Here is a 25,649-nt window from a genome sequence, read left to right on the forward strand (position 1 = left end):
TGGAAATTCAAATGAAACAAAACACATAATCCATGGCATCCAATACATATTCATATATTATTCATATTCATTCATCATTTCCTTTGCTTTACTTAATTTAATAAAGAAAAACAAAATATTCTGTGAATTATTAAGTCAAATATTTGGCTCCAACAATGATGGAACTATCCACATCAAAAACTGCTCACTTGGCCTCATGGCTTAACTTTGATTAAAATCTGTCTGGCAGTTTCTAAAGGCTACTTAACAAAGCAGTGAAAGACCTACTGTCCTTTAACACTATATACTTTTTCATTTGAACAGCAGTGACTCTCAGACTGATTTGATTCTAAAATGCCTTTTCAAGAATAATGAACACACTGAACACAAGCTGATGTGGCCCAAAAGTTTTATTGACTTCAGCTGCACTCACAGCGGACATGATGGTATGAAGTCACAGAACTGACAAGTGCTTTCTGGTCGTGTACATTGATTCAGTACACAGACACATTATGAAGGAATGACTATAGCTTTCATACACTTGTACAGCATATTAGACAATATGACAAAAAGAATCAGCTGTTCTCATCTTAATGACAGGTAGTCTTGAAAACAATGTAGTATCATGAGCCACAGATACGTATTTTTAAAAGCCTTTATATGCATCCCAAACACTAGAATAAATGTTGGCATCTTGCATTTCTGCAAACCACAGATACATTAAATTTGCACATTATGTATTGAATATGTTGAAACTTTACATTTCAACAATGCTGAGGTTTGTGTGTCGTTAGGTTTGGGCACAAAAACACTTAATTTACTTGCACTTAATTTAGCGAGTCATTGCTGTGTTTCCAGCAGATTTTTAGGCACCAAATGTGGGTGTTTTGTAACAACTCATTACCGTTTTTAAAGTTTAAACGTAACAGCTATATAATAATGTGCAAATGTAACGTACAATGCCAAGATTGCCTTCAGGCGAGTGGGCTGTTTGGTACCATGAAAGAAACCAGAGTAAATATAGTGTTATAAGAGAATATGCAGCCTTGTCTTACTACAATTGAAAATAGACACACAGAAACTTTGTCCCACTAAAGACTGCAACATCTTTTGGAGAAAAAAAAAGTAAATTGGTCATTAAAACTAAGATCCATATCCCATATGCTCTGCAAGGAATATTTTTGAAAACCCATAAGCGTACAGTAACATATATAATGTGTAACAATAAGAGGACAGTGCTGATGTTGGAATAATTGTGCCACTCACAAAGAAGCTCCACCAGTCCTTCTAATCTGGCAAACTGGCATTATTTTGTCTTTCAATAGAAGCAATTATTTTGTTAGCTTTGATGGAATAAAGTTACCATAGGTGTTACCCTGCATTCATGAGGTGGTGGAATAATCAAAAAAATTGTTCCCAGCTGGGAATATTCATGTGAACACCCCCTCAAGTCGCAGTAACAACATGGAAAGTTGGGACAAATTCTGGCAGACGAGCTGCCAAGCTGAGGTCATAAATGCAGAAACACACAAACAAAAAAAAGTTCAGTTGATGGCAAAACTTTTTTTAAATTCACGTATTGCATGTCATTTTATTGCCTGTCTGTAATTTGTAAGATGGTATTAGGTTATAACCGTCACCTTATTCATGTAGAGCAACCTAAATTAGATAAAGTATTTATTAGCATTACTCAAATAAAGTAATTCATTAGTTTTAGTGGAAGTGCAAAATAAAAATCACTTTGTACTAAAAGCTTCAAACTGTTATTAACGTGTTGTTTATACACTGAGCAATACAACACATCCTCTTTGTAGCGTCCATGCTGAGAGTCATTGTTAACCTGGAAATCCAGATGCCCTGCCCATAGCAAATTCAAATTTGCACTGCACAGGAATCTGGCCCCGACGAGCAGAGCCCGGTGAATTGCAACCGGACCAATCAAATCACTCTGTCTGACTGAGGCGGGTGTAACGTGATGACGACAGCGCTGCGCCGTAGGAGTCGAAAAGTAAACAGCCAAGATGGCAGCTGCTGAAGGACCACGTCCATTCAATTTAGCTTTGGAAGAAACGTTAAGCCAACTACACGTTTTCGCTGTTTTGCCAACGGGATACAGCAAAAACATAATATATCAGTTAGCCCCACTGGCCGGCAAACGAAAGGGGCTTAGTGCAATAAACATGCCTTGTTTCTTGCTCTGATTGGCCATCGTGCTATCCAATTGTGTGCGGCGGCATTTAATATGCCTCAGTTAGTGCCGCCCCTTGGGTAGGAAGGGTGTATCGGTGAGGGCCAGACTCAGAATCTTTCTAGATTTGAGTCTGGATTTCCAGGCTAAGTCATTGTTACATCTTTGTTAAAATATATTTTCTATATTTACTTGCCAGTACGGTTGATACCTATTAGAGCGTCAAAAGAAGAAATGCAATCAAAAGTAAAAACTCCAGGCTACATAGTGGCTACTTTCTGCAGACAGGTTTGATGAACCAAATTGCATAAAGACTGATTTACTGAGAGCAGCTTTCACTGTGAATGTGAAAGGTCAAATGCAGTAAATGTTAAGGTGCCTCTTTATTAATCTGGAACCTTGTTTGAAGGAGGAATTAAACAGATTCTGGTTCTCCCCTGTGCAGACAGCCATGAGCTGGAAGATCTGATTCACAACACAAAAGATTTTAAAATCAAACACTCAAGAAAGTGTGTTCAGAGCCCTTGTATATACTTGTCCCACTCCAAAGGGAGTTTTAAAAGGAAATAAAAGTGTGAAAGCAGCATTGAAAGACCTTCTGCCACAACCATCCACAAAGAGCGAAAGCGTCAAATTAAACTATCTTGTGGTATCCTTGAGGTTTCCTTTGGACAAGGCAGGGGGCAAGAAGACATACAGAAGAAAAGAGGCATCAAAGTGCCTTTCAATCGTGTCAGTCTCCTTCTACTTCCCGCCTCATTCAGCAGCTCCCCAAGGTGAGCCTTTTGCATTTCACTTGGTCACGCTGGTCAGTTTTCAGGGGTGGTTAATGGAATCACAATCTCATTCCTTATGGGCTCGAACATCCTGCCAAAAACACAGAGAGGAAAAAAAGCAACACATGCATTTTAGTCAGGGACGCGCAGGTATGAGGACACACATGGAAAACACCAAATACAAACATTGATGAGGATGAAAGTCACTTCTTGGTTTTCTTATCAGGTCTCGCTTTCATCTGTCACCCAACCCCGATACATTTTCACAAGGTCCGGGTAAATTGTAGACAGAAGTGTGCACAGAAAAAGGGAGTAAGACCAAGAAGGAAAAAGAAGGCACACAAAAAAACTGCTTTTACAGCCTGCTAAAGTGAGTTCAATAAAACCCATAAAGACAATTTAAAAAAAAAAAATTCTTTTACAACTTCTACAGCATGTTTACACTTTTTCCAACAACTCCCAAAACACACATACACCACCATGTCCTGGACACAAATCCAGTCCCAAGCCAACCCAGGAAAATCCCAAACACACACGCATAGATTCTCACTTTCTGACAAAAACACTTCACAACTAGACCTTGGGACCTCCTGGACACACACTCTCACTCACTCACTCCTCCGAGTCAGTGGACCAGCAAGGGGCCGAGGGGAGACGGAGGTCAGGGGAAGATTGGTGGTGTAGCTACGGGGCTTGCCAACCTATGCCTACGGAGGTGGAATCATTTTGCTGCACAGAATGGGATTCGGTGCTACCATTGTTGGGGAGATATATCATCAGGGGGAAAACCGCCGCAGAGAGTACATCACAAGGAGTGAAAACTTTGCAGCAATCACTAATCCTGGACAGCTTTCAGTCAAGTGACTAATATCACTTTATAATCGTCCGTGTTGTCTTGTTGTTTGCTTTTACAGAGTGACATAGCGTACCTGTCCCAGAGCCAGCTGCAGCTGTTGCTCACCGGTGTATCCCTCCGCACAGGGCGTAAACACACTATAGTACCGTGTATGAAACTTCTTCTAAAATGACTAAAAAGGACTCTCTTTTTTCGAATTAATGTTTAAATATGTTTATTTTAAATGTACGTGTAGAAATACCAGCTTCAGGGTTCTGTAACGTTTATTTGTTCACTTTTACGAGTAGGCTACTGACCCCCTATAGACTTCAATTGTATTCGCTAAGCTAAGCCGCAGTGCTAACCGCTGAGACCCAGCCACTGGACGTACAGACACAAAAAAGATATTGATCATGTTGTCTCAATATGAAAATGATAGAGAAAGGGCATAACTCCCAAATCGTCAGCGGATTCCTTTAACAGAGATAGCAAACTAGCTCAACGACATGGCCAAACACAAGTATGATGCTGAATGTATGGGAGGACAACTTGGGAACCAGTGGTGCCAGGTACACGTGCATTCAGGGTGTGTCCAACGCCATTTTTGTCTAGTTAAATGGGACGTAATCTGGGCATACAGTAAGGCTCATGAGGTAAAGGGCTTTTATTTAGTCTCTTAATTTATAAAAGGTGTCACAAAGACCTACTCACAGTCTGTCGGCTGGTGCAGTGGACCTTATCGCAGCAGTGTTTTGTTAAAATATTATGACTGCCAACTTCTAAAGCCATATGCAAAAAGAGTCTCACTCCCTTGGAAAAAGGCCAGTAAACCAAAGTTCATTAACTGGATGAACTCCTCTAATACGTGATTGTACTGGTACAGTATGCCCCATGTGAACTATATCTTTGAGTTTGATACAAGGTGCAAACAAAGAAAGCATGACATGAATATAACAATATGGGAACCCTCTTTAAAAAAGGAGAACTCTCCTTTTTTCCTTTTCTTTTATTATTTTTATTTTATTATGTATAATTTCATATCTTTTATTATTGATGTTTGCTTTTAGTTATCTTTAAAATGTATGACATGTAAGGGAAGACTTCATTTTGCTGTCAGACAATAATCTCTGCACTTTAAATGTTCTTCTGGATGAGAACACAGTTGCTTACCTGTTCTTATAAAGTATTTGAACATTAATAAAGATATTGCGGGGAAAAAAGTTGAATGATTTGTTTCTTAAAATGCCTGTGGTTTCTGATACCGGATTCAATGTATTTGAATGTCAGTATTTTACTAATAGAAATGTAATTTGTTTCTCATGCTGCTGTATATTAGTAGCCATGTTTTTTGGTTGGATCACAGCAAAGTGTGTCCCTGACTGAGTGAATGGGTGAGTGATGAAGTTACACCATTGATCTGGTGAATGTTGGAGTTTCCCCATTGGCAAATGCCCATTCAAAATTAATCCGCGTGACAGTGTTGCTACTGGACACGTTTTGCCATGGCGGTCCACAAAGGAACTGACTGACAAACTGATCCACTTTTTATACATATTTGGTTGTTGGCCTTGTATGAGCACCGGCAAGCAACAGTTGCTCTTTGACTACAGACGCAGCCCCAGAATGCATTCATTATGATATCTGGGGACCTTAACCAGGTCAATCTGGCCGGACTGTGCTCACTTTCAAGCAGTTTGTGTGCTGTCCAACCAGGGAAATAAGACACTGGACCTGCTGTATGCCAATGTTAAAGAGGCATACAGCCCTATAGCTCTAACCCATTCAGGGGATCAGAGCACAACATGATGTACCTTCTACTCCAGTATAAGCCTCTGGGCCAACAGCAGCCTCTGACTTGTGAGAAGGGCAAGGAAACGAGCATGTGCAGAAAGACCGGAATGAACTTAAAGAGGAATGAGTGTACACAAGTGTGAGAAATTCTTTCATTCAGAATCAGAAACGGAATATTTCAGCCCCTTACATCGAATTGAATTTTCAATCGCATTGGCCATTTTCATTCCGAATTAGGTGTTTACAAGATCACTTTTAATAGGAATGAACTTTCATTCCGAATGAAAAGGGAATTAAACTGTCCATGTAAACGCGCTCATTGTCAGAAACAAACAGTTGCAGTAGAGACACTACAAACTATTTCTCAGCTTTACAGACCAGGGGCCTCATTTATAAAAGAGTGCTTAGGATTCATACTAAAAGTTGACGTGCGCCCAAAAGCTGAAAATGTGCACCAAAAAGTAATCTGATTCATAAAACCGTGCGCACGCACACTTGCACAGGTTCTCTTTATAAATCACAGACCTCCTGGAGTTGTGCGCAACCAGATCTGCCTCATATTCTGCCCTCTACACGCCCTAGTTCAACCATAAATAGTCATGCAAATCACCTCATGAATGCGATCTGCTTATAAATAAGCCGGCATGCAAGTGTTCTCTCGTTGTGAGTCACGGCGACAGGTGTGAGAAACGAACCAAAAAATGGAATTTCTCTGAGACTGAGCTAGAGACCCTTTAACGGGAGGTGGAGGACTAAAGAAAGATTTTATTTGGTGGCCACAGCACTAATAAAAGAAAGCAAAAAAGTGCCAACACATCAACGCTGCTGATGCTGTCAGCTGTGTCTGTGGGACTGCACGGACAGTGAGAAAAAGAAAAGTGGTCTGATCTAAAGGTAGACCAAATATTTCTACTCCTTTACCAACATGTAGTTAATGTGTTGCTTTTAAATTTGAGGTTGTTTGACACTGATGTGCAACATAAAGAATCACATTTATTAAAGGTGGAGGCAAAAAGGAGTATGTGCCAGTGCCAGCTTGCGCAATTTCGCACGAGGGTTACCGCTGTATTTATATGTTCATAGCAATTAGTCTAAGCGCAAAATAAGGCTACTGGATTTAATTTCAATGATAACGTGGATCTAAGGTGGATATAGCGTGACATTAAATTTGTGAGACATCAATAAAAATCTGACTCCATTTCTCCACCTCTCCACCTCACCGTCCGCATTGCCACTTCCCAGTGTCTCCAAAATGTGTGCATGCATGACTCAGAGTTTGCTTACAGGTGCGCACATTCTCCCGCCAAGTTTATTTTTATAAATCACAACCTTTGCGTGGGAAGTGGCATACGCGTAAGCAAGCTTTATAAATGAGGCCCCTGACCTTTAATTTAATCAACCAGGAAGCCTCTGGCATGCCTTGGAGCACTTCTCAAAAATTTCTCATCACCACCCACCTCCTGCATGTCATGACTGCTGCTGTTCACTGTGGTGGATCAGATAGAGACCCTTTCAAAATCAGGACAGGAGTCAAGCAGGGTTGTATCACTGCTCACATTTCAGTTACCATTTATCTGACTAGTACTAGAGCCGTGTTGTATCCATGAGAAGCTCCTATCAGGAGTTAACGTATTGCCTTGATTTTGCCCAATATAGTCTGGCATGGATGACAGTAGTTACAATGGATGTCAAAGATTTCTATCTGTCTGAAACAAACACAATATCTATATTTTAAATGTAAGTCTTGGATGTCAGCTTCTCCTCTCAACACAGCACAGGTGTTTGACAATTCTCAAAGTGACACTGAGTTGGGCGCAGGAGTAAAGTTGGGAAAAAAAGTTTGTGCAACAAAAAGAGGTTAATTATAGCACCATCACAATTTTCCTTTAAGGCGAAGAAGCAACACTTGCACTTTTTTTATTTATTCTTTTGTCTACCTCCTATAACTTGTTGTTGGTTTCAGCTGGTGGTATTGTTATTATGTTCCTTTGTGTGTATGTGTGAGTGTGAGTGTATGTATCCCTTGGCCTTGTGTAATAATAAAAACAGACAGCAAAAACACTCCCACTTGTTTTTGTGTGCCAGATCAAACATGTTACTTACCTGCATTGTATACGTGCCGCATTGAGCAGTTTTTTGGAAGCGACCGTCTCTTTTGTGTCATGGTACTTATCAGAAAGACAGACCACTTCCTTTATTCCTGGTGTGACAAAGGGAGAGAGGGATTAAACAGAGGCACAAAAGGCAGACATACAAATAAAGACCATTCATAGTCTTCTTAGCAGAGACATGCTTCTCACCTAGGGAAGTGCATGATAGCAGAAGGCATGAAGAGAAGGAAAAGGTTAAAAGAAGAGATGGATTTGATTTCATTGCCGTTTTTGTCTCCTTAAAGCCCCTACAAGGAACTTTCATTTTGAGTTGATTTTGGCAACCCTGTGGACAAAAGCGGTAGTGTTTTGCCGGAATGAAGCCTACACTTCCCATGAGCTCTAGCGCGCATTGTCGTAAAGACGCTTACCTGGCTCGTGCATGTGTTTGTTTTGGGGATGAATGAAACAACAAGACGGGAAAACTTTGCCCCCGCTCCTATCGGGGATCCCAGCTCACCTCTGCCGCGCCCCAGCTCCACCTCTCCAGGGTAAGCGCCACCGCCGCCGGGGTAAACGCAGCGGTTGGCTGGTAAGGCTGAAGGCTTGTTTGGCGAGCACTTCCATGGCTTCTTGGACTGAGTATGGAGCGGTGCCTCACCTCTTTAGTTCTCGGCACTCGCTGGACCCTGTTGACGCCTGGCTGGTAGGCTACCTGTCATCGGCCCGGATGAGGTGTTCCAGCCCAGCGGCCCCTGCTCTCCTCGTCCCCGCTGGCGCGGGGTGAATCTGCGCAACCTGCGGCCTCTGTGTGTGGCTCCCCTGACAGCTAACGCCATGGACCCGCCAGCTCCTGCCAGGATTGGGCTGGTAAATGCTACATCTCTAGCGAACAAAATGTTTATCCTGAAGGATTTCCTGACTTCCCGAGGATTTTCTCTGTGTGACTGAGACGTGGCTGACTGTTGGTGAGTCCAGTGCTTTCACAGAACTTTTACCCGATGATTGCTGCTATTTTAACTCCCCGCAGACGTCGGGTCGAGGAGGAGGAATAGCAACTATTTATAAGCGTCACTATAAATGTAAGCAGCAAGGTAAGGTGATGTGTGCCGTCTGAGTGCCGTAAATCATTTCGTCCTGGAAGCGACCTGGGGCGAACCCAGAGACAGTTTCCTAAAGGTATGGATATACATTATATAGAAATAGCTTATCTTCGCACTGATGGTCTCATTTGCTGTTGTAGGTCACGCACAGACATCAGCAGAAACTTTTGCATATCGTTAAAAGTTCTTTGTAGCGGCTTTAATACGGCAACATCCGACAGGCGGTCCATCCTGCCAATTGCTCGGCTCAAAGCAAGATATTTCAGTAAATGCTGGACAGTATTCATGTTCTATAGATGATGAATCTTTATAATTCTGGTGACCATCTTTAGGACGAACTTTATACTCTTTAACCTCTCTAACCAACGCATTTGTACTGTGAGGTGCTAGGCTTGGGTGGTATCGGGTATACCAGGGCATTTAGAAAATCCTGATGGTTTGAACGTTACAAGACTAGGGAAATGCTGGCCAGCAACAGCAGAGAGAAACAACAGGAAAAAACAGCAGTTGACCCTGCATATTTTTATATATAACTCACAGAATTAGTCTTTATTTTGTTTATTTGGTGATTGTTGGACCAATGAAAAGACTAAAGCAGGGGTGATGTGCGGCCCAGGTGAGCTGCCATGCAACAGCTACAGAAAGCTGTGGCGGCTGCTCCCGGCTGCAAGTGTTTGATTTTGCAATAAAGTCCGGCCATACTAAAAGTTTGGGATAGTTCAACTTTTAGCGGTGAATTGTGGCCTGAGAATAATCAGTAAATAGAGTGCTGTGACTTCTGTGACTTCTTCCCATCTGAAACACATGAACACACATCCCAGCCACAGAAAAATTTAATTATTGCAGCGAGCAGGACTTCACCGCCACCTCACTGTGACCATGATGGGTTTGAAGAGTTGCATTTTGTTGTTGTTAAGTTAAAATGATGTGTGTTTCACAATGATGAAGATATCTGAAATGACAGCAGCTAACACAGAAGTGGCCGATCACTCAGGAAAACACACACAGGAAGAGGAAGAAAAATAGAGCTGAAGAGGCAAGTGACCACTGGAAATGATGGAAAACAGAGGGGACAGAGAGAAAGAAAAAACAAATCTGTTTGGGTAGCAAAATCTATATTTGGGAAAGAGTGATATTATCCAAGTCATTTCGTAATGGAGGTGGTTTGACTGGAAAATTTCCTATTTTTAGAGACTGAATATTGAAACAAAGTACAGGCACAGTTAGCAACAACTTTAAGAAGTTAACATATAAAAAATAATAAAATAAAATATCATAATAGGCCTTCAAAGATGAGTTTCAGTCTATAGTTACAACTGACTAGAGCATAAGAGTGTGTGTGTGTGTGTGTGTGAGTGTGCGCACGCCTGCTGTCAACACTCACCAGCCTGGATGATGAGCTTGGCACACTCATTGCAGGGGAACAAAGTCACATAAATGGTGCAGCCTCTCAGGTCAGCGCTGTTCTTGTTCATGATGGCATTCAGCTCTGCGTGGCACACTGTGAGACAGAGCATTGAGATGGTACAAGTATGCCAAGTACAAGATGTTGCGAGTTTTCTTCTTTTAAGTTTAATTAGGACTAGTCCATACCCATTGAGGGCACAGTTGCCCATGTACAGTTTTTGTGTGTTTGGGATACAGATCATAGGAAATTGCAGATTAAATAGTCAAGTGAACCCATTAAGGAGAGCAATGTATTCAGACTGAGTTTTTGTGAATTTGATAGTGCGATTGCTTTATTGAAAGTACAGTAGATTGACCACATCAGTGAGTAGAAAAACGTGGGACAGACAGAATGACTGACTGACAGAATGACACACTGACAGTTTCCGTGATTATGTGCAGCATACCATACCATGACTTAATCATACCAAAAAATAGAGTTAAATTTCTCCAGTCACCTTGAGGCATCCTGTTCTACATATCTACCAAGTTTAGTAAAAATCAATATGGCAGTTAGGCCTAGATAAGAAATTAGCTCTCTAGCGCCCCCATTTTGTTTGATGGGGTCAATAATGGAGGGGTCCCCTCAGATTATGTGTGGTCATATGCCTACAAAGTTGCGTGGTGATCGGTGAAACCCTTGAGATGTTATACACCTTTATGTGACGAGCCACGCCCCCCACAATATTCATTGCCTTATAGAAGCTCAGTTTTAGTAAGTTTTCCAACTTTTGCCAAGAGGGAACTTTAGATATTGGTCCCTAGATTATGTTCACTGAGTTTCATGCAGATCGGTCAAACTTCCTAGGAAGAGATCGATTTTAAGTGTTCAAAAAATTCAAAATGGCAGAAAATCTATATAACCGGAAGTTATGGATTCTTGAGGCAAAATTGTTCCTCATGAGGAGAGGCATCTCTGTGCAAAGTTTCATGTCCCTACAACATACGGGGCATGAGATATGCCCATTCAAAGTTTGCAATTTCAATTGGTTGCTATAGCGCCCCCCTTTGGCCAATCGATGTAGTATTGCTTCATTCACATCCCCCCATGACCCTCTACCACTGTGCCAAATTTCACATGGATTGACCAAGTCAGTGAGGAGAAAAACGTGGAACAGTCACACCCACAGACGGAGTTTTTGTCATTAAATAGTAAGATGTACTACAAACACTCTATAAACAGACAGGCAGGCATAATATACAAGAACCAGGCCTCTGGATGGTGTATGTTTTCTGTGACACTGGCGACAGAAAAGCCCTTCCTTTTCTCCAAAACGTAGCACAGACACAGTATCAGCTGACATTCATGATATTTAGGAATGCACCCATTTATTAGTCCCACGTCGGTATCGACCGATGTTCGCTTTGTTTACTGCCACTGGTTTATCAGCAAGTAAGATGTCATTGAGAAATGGCAGTGGACGATGTTTTTCTATTGTGTTACATCAATTTTGTGCAGGCTAAAAAGCAGGGCTGGAGACTTATAGTGTCCCATTATCCTGGGGACAACAGAATACATGTTTGGGACAAAAAGATTTTTCCCAGGATACTGTTGGGATTAAAGGACGCATTAAACTCACTATCGACAGAAAATGATCCAGATTAACAGTGGAAAAGATGTGTTAGTTGAATTTTTCAGTGCTTTTTCTTGGTCTTGGTCTATGCACTACTTGTTCAATTTAGTCTGTCCATCCATCCATCCCTCCTATTCTTGCTTTTGGTTTTACACACCCATAAATGTCCTGAACACAGAAAATAAGAAGAAAATAAGAACATTTTCGTGGATGACAGATGAATCCTGATGTAACCTTTCCTCTAGCATCACCATTAGACATTTTCTGTGGAATTGTCAGTTCATTTAAAGTAAAAACAACTCAAAATAAGAAGAAGGGGCTCATTATGAGTGGAGAAAGATGTAGACTACTTATTTGCCCTAATATCCCACCCTTACATGAGCACTAAAGGGGAAGGGAAGAGAGAGAAACAGAGAATGTCAAAGTAGAATGTGAACAGAGCATGTAGTCAATGGAGAAAGAGTGAGATTCCTTCATTATTTATCCCCTCTACAGGCCCAAGATTATCACTTGAGACATGAAGAGAACTGCAGCACAGTATGGACAACTAGTCAATCACAGTCTTTGTTGCACAGAGATGCCTTTAAAATTGTATTATGTTGATTCCAGAAATCCTCCCACTCAATTCAGTATAATCACTACAGGGTTCTGTGCTGTTGTGGATGAAACCAGGAGCTCTTTGCTGCAAGTGCACATTTTCTTAACCAAAATGATTATCCAAAAATAAAGCAACAAAAAAGCTGGAAGTGCGTTTGCACGTGTTCTCACCGTAAAGGTATTTATTTTTAAGCGGGTCAGCAGCAGTGCGGGCCCACGGCAGCTGGGCATCATCACAGCCGTTGGGCATGCCATTGTTACCAACGCCAACTACCTTATTCTCCTGGTTCACTATACAGGCCCCCACCTGCAGAGAGGGAGAGATGTTCAACAGTTTAGTCTGGCCGTAACCTTTTAAATGATCAAATAATCTAATCTACACATGAACTAATCCAAGATAAATTGCAGTAGTCCACTACCCTCAGTAGTATGTCACACACTCTAAAGTAGAGGTCAACCGATATGGATTTTTTATGGCCGATACCAATGTTTTGCCATCAGCCTCAGCCGATGACCGATATGTACTGCTGATTTTTTTGAGCCGATATTTGGGGCCGATATTGTTTTTCTCCCTCTATTTGCATGTTAGAAATGTCACAATAATAACAATGAGGGGTACACAAGTGTCAGTTTTAGATAAAAATAACAAGAACTTTATTGAACACACACAAGTCTCTCTTTTTGAGAAAACAAACAAACAAACAAACATATATATATATATATATATATATATATATATATATATATATATATATATATATATATACAGTACAGGCCAAAAGTTTGGACACACCTTCTCATTCAATGCGTTTTCTTTATTTTCATGACTATTTACATTGTAGATTCTCACTGAAGGCATCAAAACTATGAATGAACACATGTGGAGTTATGTACTTAACAAAAAAAGGTGAAATAACTGAAAACATGTTTTATATTCTAGTTTCTTCAAAATAGCCACCCTTTGCTCTGATTACTGCTTTGCACACTCTTGGCATTCTCTCGATGAGCTTCAAGAGGTAGTCACCTGAAATGGTTTCCACTTCACAGGTGTGCCTTATCAGGGTTAATTAGTGGAATTTCTTGCTTTATCAATGGGGTTGGGACCATCAGTTGTGTTGTGCAGAAGTCAGGTTAATACACAGCCGACAGCCCTATTGGACAACTGTTAAAATTCATATTATGGCAAGAACCAATCAGCTAACTAAAGAAAAACGAGTGGCCATCATTACTTTAAGAAATGAAGGTCAGTCAGTCCGGAAAATTGCAAAAACTTTAAATGTGTCCCCAAGTGGAGTCGCAAAAACCATCAAGCGCTACAACGAAACTGGCACACATGAGGACCGACCCAGGAAAGGAAGACCAAGAGTCACCTCTGCTTCTGAGGATAAGTTCATCCGAGTCACCAGCCTCAGAAATCGCAAGTTAACAGCAGCTCAGATCAGAGACCAGATGAATGCCACACAGAGTTCTAGCAGCAGACCCATCTCTAGAACAACTGTTAAGAGGAGACTGTGCGAATCAGGCCTTCATGGTCAAATAGTTGCTAGGAAACCACTGCTAAGGAGAGGCAACAAGCAGAAGAGATTTGTTTGGGCCAAGAAACACAAGGAATGGACATTAGACCAGTGGAAATCTGTGCTTTGGTCTGATGAGTCCAAATTTGAGATCTTTGGTTCCAACCGCTGTGTCTTTGTGAGACGCAGAAAAGGTGAACGGATGGATTCCACATGCCTGGTTCCCACTGTGAAGCATGGAGGAGGAGGTGTGATGGTGTGGGGGTGTTTTGCTGGTGACACTGTTGGGGATTTATTCAAAATTGAAGGCACACTGAACCAGGATGGCTACCACAGCATCCTGAAGCGACATGCCATCCCATCCGGTTTGCGTTTAGTTGGACGATCATTTATTTTTCAACAGGACAATGACCCCAAACACACCTCCAGGCTGTGTAAGGGCTATTTGACCAAGAAGGAGAGTGATGGAGTGCGGCGGCAGATGACCTGGCCTCCACAGTCACCGGACCTGAACCCAATCGAGATGGTTTGGGGTGAGCTGGACCGCAGAGTGAAGGCAAAGGGGCCAACAAGTGCTAAACACCTCTGGGAACTCCTTCAAGACTGTTGGAAAACCATTTCAGGTGACTACCTCTTGAAGCTCATGGAGAGAATGCCAAAAGTGTGCAAAGCAGTAATCAGAGCAAAGGGTGGCTATTTTGAAGAAACTAGAATATAAAAAATGTTTTCAGTTATTTCACCTTTTTTTGTTAAGTACATAACTCCACATGTGTTCATTCATAGTTTTGATGCCTTCAGTGAGAATCTACAATGTAAATAGTCATGAAAGAAAACGCATTGAATGAGAAGGTGTGTCCAAACTTTTGGCCTGTACTGTATATACATACATACACACATATATATATCTTCAAGAGGTAGAGAACAAGTAATGGAAACTGTCAAATACTGCAAATATTACTAAGTGCTGCCATACAGGGTCAGTTTTCTCAGCCATCAGGGGATTGCTTAACAAAGGAAAAACAAAAACACAAATTCAGTTTATTTTGGTCTAGTGCCTTTGTGTTAAACTCATTCTATGGACTTTTTTCACGGCAGACATTTTGACTTGACATCCTAGCAAAACCACAGGTGAAACTGATAGCACTGACGACGGCTCAGTTCCATTAAGAATGCCAGCGAGCTGCTCCAGCACATTATATGGGTGCATCATGGTAACAGTAGTGTACAAGGCACAAAAGGCTGTCATCAACATCTCCAAAACAGCCCTGATGATAAATTGTTTGCTGGTAGATACTATTACAAGTCAAATAGATTAGTTAAAAAATCTTAAATAGATCTGGTTATCACAACAAAATGTAAAATAAAATAGGCTGTTTGGTTAATTAGGTTCACTGTCAACTCATCTTTAATGCTTTTAATGTTCATGTTCATGTAGCCATTGTAAAAAAGAAAACGATCAACCATAAGAAATAGTCATTGAAATGCAGTCTTTAATTTATAAAAGAAGAGTGTCATAGTTTCCCTTTTTTCTACATAAAATAACCTTGTTTAGGCCTATTACGCAGCCTTCTATGCAAAGACAACAGATTAGCAAAGGAAACGTTGTCAAAGAAGCTGTGAGATGTATCCCGTATGTGTGCTGAAAATCAGCAGGTTTTTTTGTTCAGTGTTTTTATTAGTTATTTAAGTAATACCAAATACAGTTTGAGGTGCAGTTCAATAAAGTTCAACACAATCCCACCCATACACAAACATCCCCACCCTACTGCACCGCCACACATCCACTTCACAAGTCCAGTGGTGATATACAATTTATAAATACACAGAAAACACAAATAAGGTAAAAGTAGGGGGGAAAAAAGGAAGAAACAAAAAAAGAGGAGGGGTTATATCTGTACATTTGAAATATCTGAGGCATCTATCTTTTCTACCTGATTTAGAACTGGTTGCCATATAGTGTAAAACTTGAGGGCCCAGCCTCTTGTGGCATAACAGATTTTTTCTAAAGTCAGATGGTGCAGAAGTTCTCTGACCCATTGACTGAAAGTTGGAGGAGATCTGTCTTTCCATTTAAGCAATAAAAGTCTCCTAGCCAGGAGCGTAGCATAGGCTATCATGTCTTTGCTGTGTTGGTTGAGACAGAGATCCTGCGGGACTGTACCAAATATTGCAATTATGGCAAGAGGTTCTACGGGTCTTTCTAGCAAGTCAGAAAAAAATTTGAATATAGGTTGCCAGAAATCCATTCATTTTGGACAGAGCCAGTTAGGATTGGTCAGACAGTTAGGATCCATATTTGGGGTAATTCTTGCCAATCTCGCTTTAGACCAATGCAGTCTATGTACAATCTTGAATTGTATTACCTTATGTTTTACACAAATTGAGGATGAGTGTATCTTATCTAATGCAGAGTGCCATGTATCCTCACTAAGTTCTGTGCCCAATTCTTCCTCCCATTGTCTTTTTAGATGTGTCAGAGGTTCTAAATTGTGAGAGTTGAGTGACATGTAAATTTTGCCGATAAACCCTTTATGGTAGGAACTGAACTCCAAAACAGAGTCAGAAAATCAGCAGTTTGAATGAGAAAATAATGTCAATGTCAGTGCACCTTAAGCAACGCATTTCAACAACTTGCTTGAGTTTCTGCTCTAAAATTGGCATTATATGGTTACAATTTAATCCCGCGAGTGGTGCCCATGCATATTGACAAACTCACTGAGGCTAGCTCTCTAGCCTAGCTCTAGAATTAGCCTGTGTAAAATCTAGTTCGCAAGATAGCGATACAGTTGCAAGCATATTTAAAGACCACTCATTCGGCATTTGCATTTTTCATCCTCAAAGTTTAAGGCAACAATACAAATAAGTAACCAATTAAAAATACAGTTCTCTGACGGATCAAAACTTAAGCCTTACCGTTCTCTCCCAGGAGCTGTGTTGTTTATTTGGCCACTGTCCAATACTCCAGCTGTAGTGATGTGTTGGTCGCGAATGAAACGGCTCTTTGAAGTGAACGATGGGAGCCGGCTCCTCATTGGGACCTAGCCACCGAGCGTTAAGTAAGTAATTTAAGTACTGCCTCTACATCTGATTGCCTTGCATGCTTTTCCCTCCCCTATCAGCCGGACGATATATCGGTCGATATCTACTTGAAAGGCCTGGACATAAACAGGATACCTTTAAATTCTGTTTGCTTTGTGATGAACACCATTTCTTTCAACCATGATGGTCTCTTACACATACACGTCTATATGTATAAGAGAGGATCCTTTTGAAAGTGTTCGGCTGTGTTTGTTTGAGGATTTAAGAGTTAGATTCATGCTAACTGTGTCCTCCATTTTGTTTACCTGCTATAATGACTGTTGTAAGAGCTTATGGGCCTCGCTGGGCCTCTGTCCCCTGTGCTGCACATCTTACCTACTGAATGTAATAAAAACCTCTTACAGTTGTGCCATTATGCAAATGGGAATTTGAATGTGCATCCATATTAGGATACTATATGGGCAACACAACATTTACAAGTCTAGTGCACCAAGTGATTGTGTGATGGTTTCAGCAGAGCATACTACCCCCTAAAATATAGATTCCAGATCAAATTGAGGCTGTAAGTCTGTCAGTTTGACATCTACAGGCAAGAAACTCTTACAGGTATGGGGAGAACATGCACGCTCACAGAAAGAACACAACCAGCCTGTGGATGTAAACCAACAACCTCCTTGTTGTGAGGTGACAGTGCTAACCACTAAGCCACAGGGTTAGGTGTTCATACTTGAACGATACCAGTGTTTTTCTGGTGCCTTGAATTTCATACCTTTACCCAATGGTACCTTTTTTTGATACTTTACTTTCTCTGTAATTACAAAAATGTAATATTTAAATGCAGTTCTGCTCCTCTGCTCTTCTCTAATGACACATAGAGCTAATCTTCTGTCTCTGTCTGTTTGTCTGCTTGTGTGTGTGTGTGTGTCTAACAGTGATACTAGGCTTTGATAAAATAACACAGAACTATAGGTGCAGATCAGCGCTGCAGTTTTGGCTACCTGGGAGGCCAACATAGTGGCCAGCGCAGTGATCTGGGAAGGTAATAGAGCTGCCAAAGGGACAGCTGGCTTTCCATTGCTTACGCCTCCTGTCTGTGGAACCAAGGGGCTCTGCTGAGATTTGAAACTATTGCGGCAGATCAGCGCTGCAGCAATAGTTTTGGCTAGCTGGGAAGGAAGTGGCTAGCGAAGTGGCCAACAGAGTGGCCAACAGAGTGGCCAACGGAGCGGCCAGTGCAGTGATCTGGGAAGGTGATAAAGCAGCCAAAGGGGCAGGCTTCCCGGTGCTTCCAACTCCTGTCCGAAGTGGAACCAAGGGGCTCTGCTGAGATCAGAAACTATCGCTGCAGATCAGCGCTGCAGCAATAGTTTTGGCTAGCTGGGAAGCCAACAGAGCAGCCAGTGGAGTGGCCAAAGGAGCAGCCAAAGGAGCAGCCAAAGGAGCGAACTGGGAAGGTGAAAGAGCAGCCAAATGGGGCAGCAGGCTTCCTTGTGCTTCCGCCTCCTGTCTGAAGTAAAACCAAGGGGCTCTGCAGAGCTCTGTTGCTGGCCTTGGTTCTCCATGGCTCGCTTCTAGACTTCCCCTTCTTGTCTAAACCCGCCGTTCTCACACAGATGTGCTCCCAGGTACCAACATTTGGCACCAATGGCTTTGACATGAATCCATATTCGTTAGTATCTTCATAATTTGGTCAGTACCGTTAAAACTACAAAGTTCGGTACCCAACCCTACGAAGCCACAGTGCCAAAAACCTCATCATCTCTAATTCCACTTGTCTGGATCTCCTCATTGACAACTCTCATCAAAATCTGTAAATAATACAACAGAAACTGTTTTCTTACCAAGTGTAAGACTAGAAAATACCAGTCTTACAAATCTGAGTCAAACCGAGTATATGTATGTTCTCATTTTGGATACATAACATGAGAAAAATACGTAAAAAACAATAAGAATAAATATGTAAAAATAAGACTCAACATTTTTTCCTGTACAGCTGATGCCTAGAAAAACAACATGAATTTCATGTATCTTGGAGGCAAGGGAAACAAAGGTAAAATACAATCACACACACAATACACATTACACACACACCTGTGTGCTTGGGTCTTTGCTCCTTTGGGCTGACAGGACGGCTACAGCCATAAAGTAGTCTGATGATTCCAGGATGTCTTTCCTCGCCATGGCTGTGCTGCTACGGAGAGACACAAGAAAGACAGAGAGAGGACTTTAAGTTTGAGATCTTTCTCGGAGATCACAAAGCACTGCAGCAATTTCTGTCTCAAGAGAAATAGAAATATTTAGAAAAAAATATTTATTTGTAATTGATTCACTATATTATGTATTCCCCTTTAGACATGTGGGGGTTACTTTAGACTGATGTCACACAGAGAGCTTTGTTTTTTGCTGTCTCTGTTTGTTGTGTGTTTCAATAACCCAATGATGATTGAGCAGGAACTCTCTCTGTTTACACACCTATCCAGGTTCCTGTTTTAATTCAACTTGTATTACCAGTTGTAAAATATTAAGGAGTGGCAACAAGATCCTCGCAAACACAGTCACTTTAAACTACCAGAATTATATTCTGAGAAGAAGCTTAATGTGCATAATCCTCAGTAAAAGCTCCAACATGATGAGTTTACAGTCTGTCTCTCTTACAAGCACCAGGGGAACAGGTTGTAGTTTAATTTACTGAAATCTCCTCTCTGTCTAAGAAGTATGTTTTAGCTTTATTTCAGCTGCTTGATTTTGGCAGCACGCCTAGTGTGTCTATGACCTCTGATTTATCTGTATGTGAAACACACATTTCACTTTGATACAAGTAACAGAAAAGACATACATCGTTACTTTTGAAAAGTTATAACTGAAAATTTTGGAGTTTTTACCTTTGAACTTATATCAAAATTGTCATCAATGACCGTTCTCAGCCAGCAAATCACATAATTGATGTGTCACCATGAGTGCGCACTAGAGGTTTGCTTATTTGTCAAAGGTATGCTGTAACAAAAAGCAGTGATGAAATACAACTGATCACATTTACTCAAATACTGTAGCGTTTCCATTGTATGCTACTTATCACATTTTCACAGGCACTATCTGCACTTTTAAAGATTAAAATATAAAACATTTGGTCATCATATACAGCTGCATGCAAAAGTTTGGGTACCCCTGAGACAGTTATCGGCTGATTGACAGATCAGCTGATAAAGACGCGTCACAACCACCACCCAAGCCGTTCAAGACATACTCAAGTTCGGCAGTTCGGACTTGTGGACTAGGCAAGTCAACGCGAGAGTCTTCCCAAGAACGGGTGGACGGGAGTACAGTCATTTCTGCTTTTGGAACAGCAGCGTACTTGATGATGTCACCACCTCCGCTCGCCTCGGCTGTTGTACTGTGTTGTGTAGCCTACATGCATTTAGAATAAAACAATATAAACACAGCCCTGCGGCTTTTCTTTGTCATTGTAAGAAATTAATATGTATATGTTTTTAACGTTTCAGCATATATAACTGACATACTAAAACATATAAATAGCCAAAATATTTTCATAAAATTTATTTTAAAACCTTTTCCCCACAGCTGGCTTCTGATTATAATGAAAAGTCAAGTGCGGGGAGGGGGTTGTGGAGAGTTGGTGGTTATTGTGATCGTGAGCATTGGCGAGATGGAAATCAAAAATCAATAACGGATCGGAGAAGGCGTCTTGGCGCAATTACTGCAGCAGGACTGCTGTACCTGCAGGCTGAGGAGGAGGCTGCCCAGTTGAGGAGGCAGATCTCAGGAAGACAGTGGAGAATGAGGCAGAGAATGAAGCGGAGAATGAGGATGAGGATGAGACGTGCGATGCTTGCATGTCTGTTCGACATGTTTGTCCAGTTGTGGACAAAGTACCCAGGAATATCACAACAAAGAACAAAAACTCAGTCACAAGTAAAAGTGCTGCATACCAAATCTGACTTGAGTAAAAGTATCTGGGTATTGTCAGCAAAATGTAGGCCTATATGAAAAGTTCAAAGTATACTCATGATGCAGAGTGACCCAATTTCAAGTGCTGTGATCATCATATACATGAATATGTATTGAGTATTAATTGATCAACGTCGGCTACATGTGAGCAGCATTTAAATGTTGTCATGGTAGAACTAATTTTAACACCTTTCACTGGTGTACTAGTCTAATCTATAACAACACACAGCAACTTGTAAATATGAAACAACAACATATAAAACAAACTATCTGAAAAGTAACTATAGCTATCAAATAAATGTAGCTTGAGTAGAATGTACAGTATTTCCCTCTAAGTAAATGGAAATACCCAAAGTACATCAAATTTATACTTAAGTACAGTAGCTACTTGAGTAAATATACTTAGTTACTGTCCATCACTGCATTTGTCTCACCATTATGCTTTCTGTCTACATTTTTATGGAGACTTGACAGTTTACTCGGTACACCTAGAAAAAACAACAGCAGTTTAATATTGTATTAAGTCTGACATTTTATTGAAGTGTTGAGTTGTAGATTGTGGTGCTGTTGAACTGTACTGGATTACACTGACAGCAGTTTCTCATTTAGTCTGTCCTCACCAATATAAATGGATCAAACAGGTCAGATGTGAAGAGGAAATTTTTATTCAGCCACACTTCAGACATCAGGTATACAATTCATATCAGATAATCAATATTTAAAATGCTGTTAAATAAATACTAAAATAAATACAATTAATCTTTAAATACAATAAATAAATTACAATAAATTCTTAAAATCATTATTGAATGGTAAAAACACATAGGCCTAAATAAGCAAAAGAATGCAAAGAACAATAACATGTTACAACATTTAATAATAGGCTATAAGAACATATCTTATACTGAGACAGAATGTTGCCCATTAGACATACCTCAAACGAATTACATTTCATATTTAACCACTACAGAGATATCAGCCACGAATTTCAAAAGGACTACCCGAGAGAGGCTGCTCTCTGGGGCAGCCTGAGCGCTCATACACACGTTTATTATCTATGAGCGCTGACACCGCTGTCATCTAGCGGACCTCAGTCACATTCAACTGGGCTCTATAGCTATTAAAACATCGACCACGGGTCTGACGTTTAAACTACGCATAAAAACACTACGTTCTGTGACAAAACAACAGTAGCCTAACATATCGGTGATTATGGCTTACAATTGTGCGCCTTTCCCTCACTTGTCATTTTCCGATGGTTGTTGTGAAATGCATGCTGGGATACCTTGCTGTCTGAAGTCCACACAAGCAAAGAGCATGGGTACCAAGAGGCGAAGCTCAATAGAACGCCCCATAGCAACAGATTCGCCCATGGTTTTGTCCTACCACCGCCATTTTGGACTGTCAGCAGACCGCAGCAGACCCGCTTGCATACAAAAACACACAGACAAACTGAATTATATCGCTATTAATTATGCTTACAGTGCTACTCACCTCGTGATAGCTTGGTCACAGCTGCTTTTTCACGTTTTTGTAAAGCAAAATATAGACTTTACTTACTTTAAAAACGAAGAAAAACGGCCTAGATGGCATCTCTACATATTACATCTACTTATGAGAAGATTAATTTAATTAGCCTACTCCTTCAAAATCACCCCATAAGCCAATCTACCAAAAAAAAAAAAAAATCAAAAAAAAAAAAATCAATATTTTAACTAGAAACACATTAATGGCGACGTCACATAGTCAGGAATAAAGATTTATTTACAGTTTGTACAGTAATAATAATAATAATAATAATAATAATAATATATAGGCTATTTTAATATGATATATTTTAATTCTAAAGCAGTAATCAGTTCTGATATAAATGGTCCAAGAGGCCATATATATATATATATATATATACATATATATATATATATATGTATATATATATATATATATATATATATACACACACATATACATACATATATATATATATATATATATATATATATATATATGTACATACATAGCCTACAAGTGTTATCTTCCCTCCAAAACTGGCATATTAAATTGATATTAAAACACTTTAAAACTTACACCTCAGGAGTTCTTACCTGTCGGGATCCTTCGGGAAACGGTGGAAGGCCAGGTGCGGGGTGTTCCACTGATAGTTGTTGCAGTTAATTGCACCACACTGTTTTCTTTTACTTTTTTTCTCCTCTCTCCTTGACATCTTGCATGTTGTCTGGGCGCAACACAGTCCAAGCTCAACAGTCCAAAATGGCGGCAGCGCTACCGCAGCGCCCCTACTGGCTGTTGGCAAAAATTCAACGGAGCTTCGCCTCTTGGTATCCATGCTCTGACACAAGTCTGCTCCAATGCATCCCCGGTGAAATGGGTGTGGCGAGAACACATCCGGGAATTTGGACTGAACTTGGCTAGATGTGAACTTTGAACTGGAACAGTACTTGGGCTGTGACTAATGACGTGTCACAAGTCCACAAGAACACAAGTCGGCACAAGAACGCATATTGATAAACGCCTCAAGTGACACTCCTGAGGAAGGCGGAGGTTTCCGCCGAAACATGTCAAGGTATGTAACATCCTAACATGTCTGAGATAAAAGAACAACTAGTCATTATCAGAAACTAAAGACATAATGAACACCATTGAACTATTACACAAAACATTTGGTCATATGTAAACATGATGATATATTACAGATTAAACTACCAACTAGTAAATAGTTTTTGTTTCATTTTTTCCCTGTAAGCCCTACAGCTGAGCTATAAATACATATAATTGTGCACTGAATAATACAGTAGCTACAATAAATGGCAACAAGAGGGGGCAATTTTCTGCACATTATTATTATTTTTTTTAAACCTGTAATACTTTACATTTTGATGATAGTAGCCTACTTCTGTAGCAGGGCTGCCAACTTGAAAAAAGAACCTTGGAGTGAGATTTGGTGGGGGATTGGTATGTTTTCCCCTGCATTCTGGTGGTTTGTGGATTAATAACTCTACTGTCAGTTACAATGTGCCTTTTTTTGTAGAGCACAAATTTCTTGTAGAATTTTAAATTCTTTGGAATACATCTTACCCGTTCTCAGTGCTGTTGGCCATGCAGAAAAAGTCTTGATCCACAGTGCTTATCTTTCGCCTGTTAATAGGTTGATATCACAGGTGATTATGTTTTAGTTCCCCATTTATTTCCTTAATATGGCGATTAAAATTATATACATACAACAAGAGTGTGAGTTGAAAGGGCCAAGTTTGTTTTTTTGTTTTGTTTTGTTTTTTGTTGTTGAAAATATTACTTCAGAGAGAGTTTTCATGTAGGGCTCATTGTGGAGTGTTAATACAGAGTGGTGTTGCTCCTTTCACTCAATAAAGAAGCCAATTTCTTTGCTGACAAGAACTAAGTTTTGCGTTGGATACTACCCAGTTTAATGAGAGTTTAGACATGACGTGGCTGAGCAAAAGAGAGTCTATGTATGACAAACATCATATGGAAAATGTAAGAAATTGGGTGACAGAATGATAAACAGGTAAGCAGGTTTATTTAGGCTGGTGCTTTAAATATGAGAAACTTAAATACTGAAAGCCAACTTAACAAACACTGTGGGGAAAAACACACGACACCATGGTATGCTACCTGCCCGGTAACTTTACATTTCTCGGTAGATGTTTGCGCCTCTCATGTTAAATGTAGACAAAAGTTAAAAGTAGTTACCTCTTTGGTTGATCAGGCGTTGGCTGCTGATTTTTTTCCATAATCTTCCAACTGATGGACACTCTGGAGATTGTTCTGCTCTTCTCTGGACTGTGTGTGGCAGTGATACACCTGAATTTAATCTCTTATATGTCTTCACTCTGTATGAAACTCCGGTGATGGTGGGATGTATCAGATCCGTCAAATCAGCTGAAGCCTGCACTGTCCAATCAATAACTCATATCCAATCAGAGGGTGTGTCGGTTGGTAAAAGACGTTTGTGATGATCAGCTGCCAGGAGGCTTTATTAACAGCTATGGAAAGTTTTAATGGAGTTTGTGTCTGCACACACATAATGTTATATGTAAATATATAATGATACAGATACAGACAGGCCTACAGTTATCAGTAACAGAGCAGCAGTGTTTTCTCTCTGTCTAACAATCACCTGCACATGAACAACAACCTGCTTTCTGTAGCCTATTTATAATCTGTCCTGCTCAGAGTCACACTATGTGTTTATGATTTATTCCGTATTATTACTATTATTATTATTATCATTGTTTGTGAGTTCATTATTTAATAACCCAGAATACGATCACGATGTCTTTGAACACTGGAAATAATTTATTAGGCCAAATGTCGATTACCGGGTCAAGTGATCAAGAATAGAGGACAGAGGAGTCAAGGAGGGATATTGGGATGAACCCACAGAGGCGGGCTGTTCTTCTTTCTCAGTTTTATAGACGGTTGGTACATTAGCGCCATCTACTGACTAACTACAGTATGAATCAGAGACAGCTTGCTCTCATAAGCCCCTTTTACACTGCCAGATTTTCCGTGAATGTTGGGCCATTTTGCCTGCAAGCTGCGAGCGTTTAGACACACAGAGCCGGATTGGCGAGTGGATCCGATATGGAGATAGATTTGTTTCATAATTATGTGTGTGAACAGATCGACAATCTGTGTGTAAATGTGTAATCTGTAAATATAAAACACCTTCCACAATACAAAAAAAGATTTGTAAACTCACAAAAATATTT

General features: G+C 40.4%; 1 protein-coding gene across 4 annotated transcripts; it reads right to left on the reverse strand.

The window, feature by feature from the left end:
• Nucleotides 1-371: 371 nt before the first annotated feature.
• Nucleotides 372-24,784, reverse strand: LOC117256048 (deoxycytidylate deaminase-like). Of its 4 annotated transcripts, none has more exons than XM_078166336.1 (7): nucleotides 24,628-24,784; nucleotides 23,995-24,054; nucleotides 19,024-19,120; nucleotides 12,551-12,686; nucleotides 10,147-10,263; nucleotides 7,673-7,769; nucleotides 372-3,034 (listed from the first exon to the last, which is right to left on the reverse strand). In XM_078166336.1, exons 1-7 carry the CDS (start codon nucleotides 24,666-24,668, stop codon nucleotides 2,977-2,979), a joined length of 606 nt encoding a protein of 201 aa, XP_078022462.1. In that variant the 5' UTR covers nucleotides 24,669-24,784; the 3' UTR covers nucleotides 372-2,976. The 4 variants fall into 4 exon arrangements, with proteins under 4 accessions (XP_078022462.1, XP_078022461.1, XP_078022463.1 ...); XM_078166335.1 differs by having other exon boundaries at nucleotides 19,024-19,123; nucleotides 24,628-24,783; XM_078166337.1 differs by lacking the exon at nucleotides 23,995-24,054 and having other exon boundaries at nucleotides 19,024-19,123; nucleotides 24,628-24,782.
• Nucleotides 24,785-25,649: the final 865 nt, after the last annotated feature.

Source organism: Epinephelus lanceolatus, chromosome 3 (assembly GCF_041903045.1).
Source record: "Epinephelus lanceolatus isolate andai-2023 chromosome 3, ASM4190304v1, whole genome shotgun sequence".
NCBI classification, from domain to species: domain Eukaryota; kingdom Metazoa; phylum Chordata; class Actinopteri; order Perciformes; family Serranidae; genus Epinephelus; species Epinephelus lanceolatus.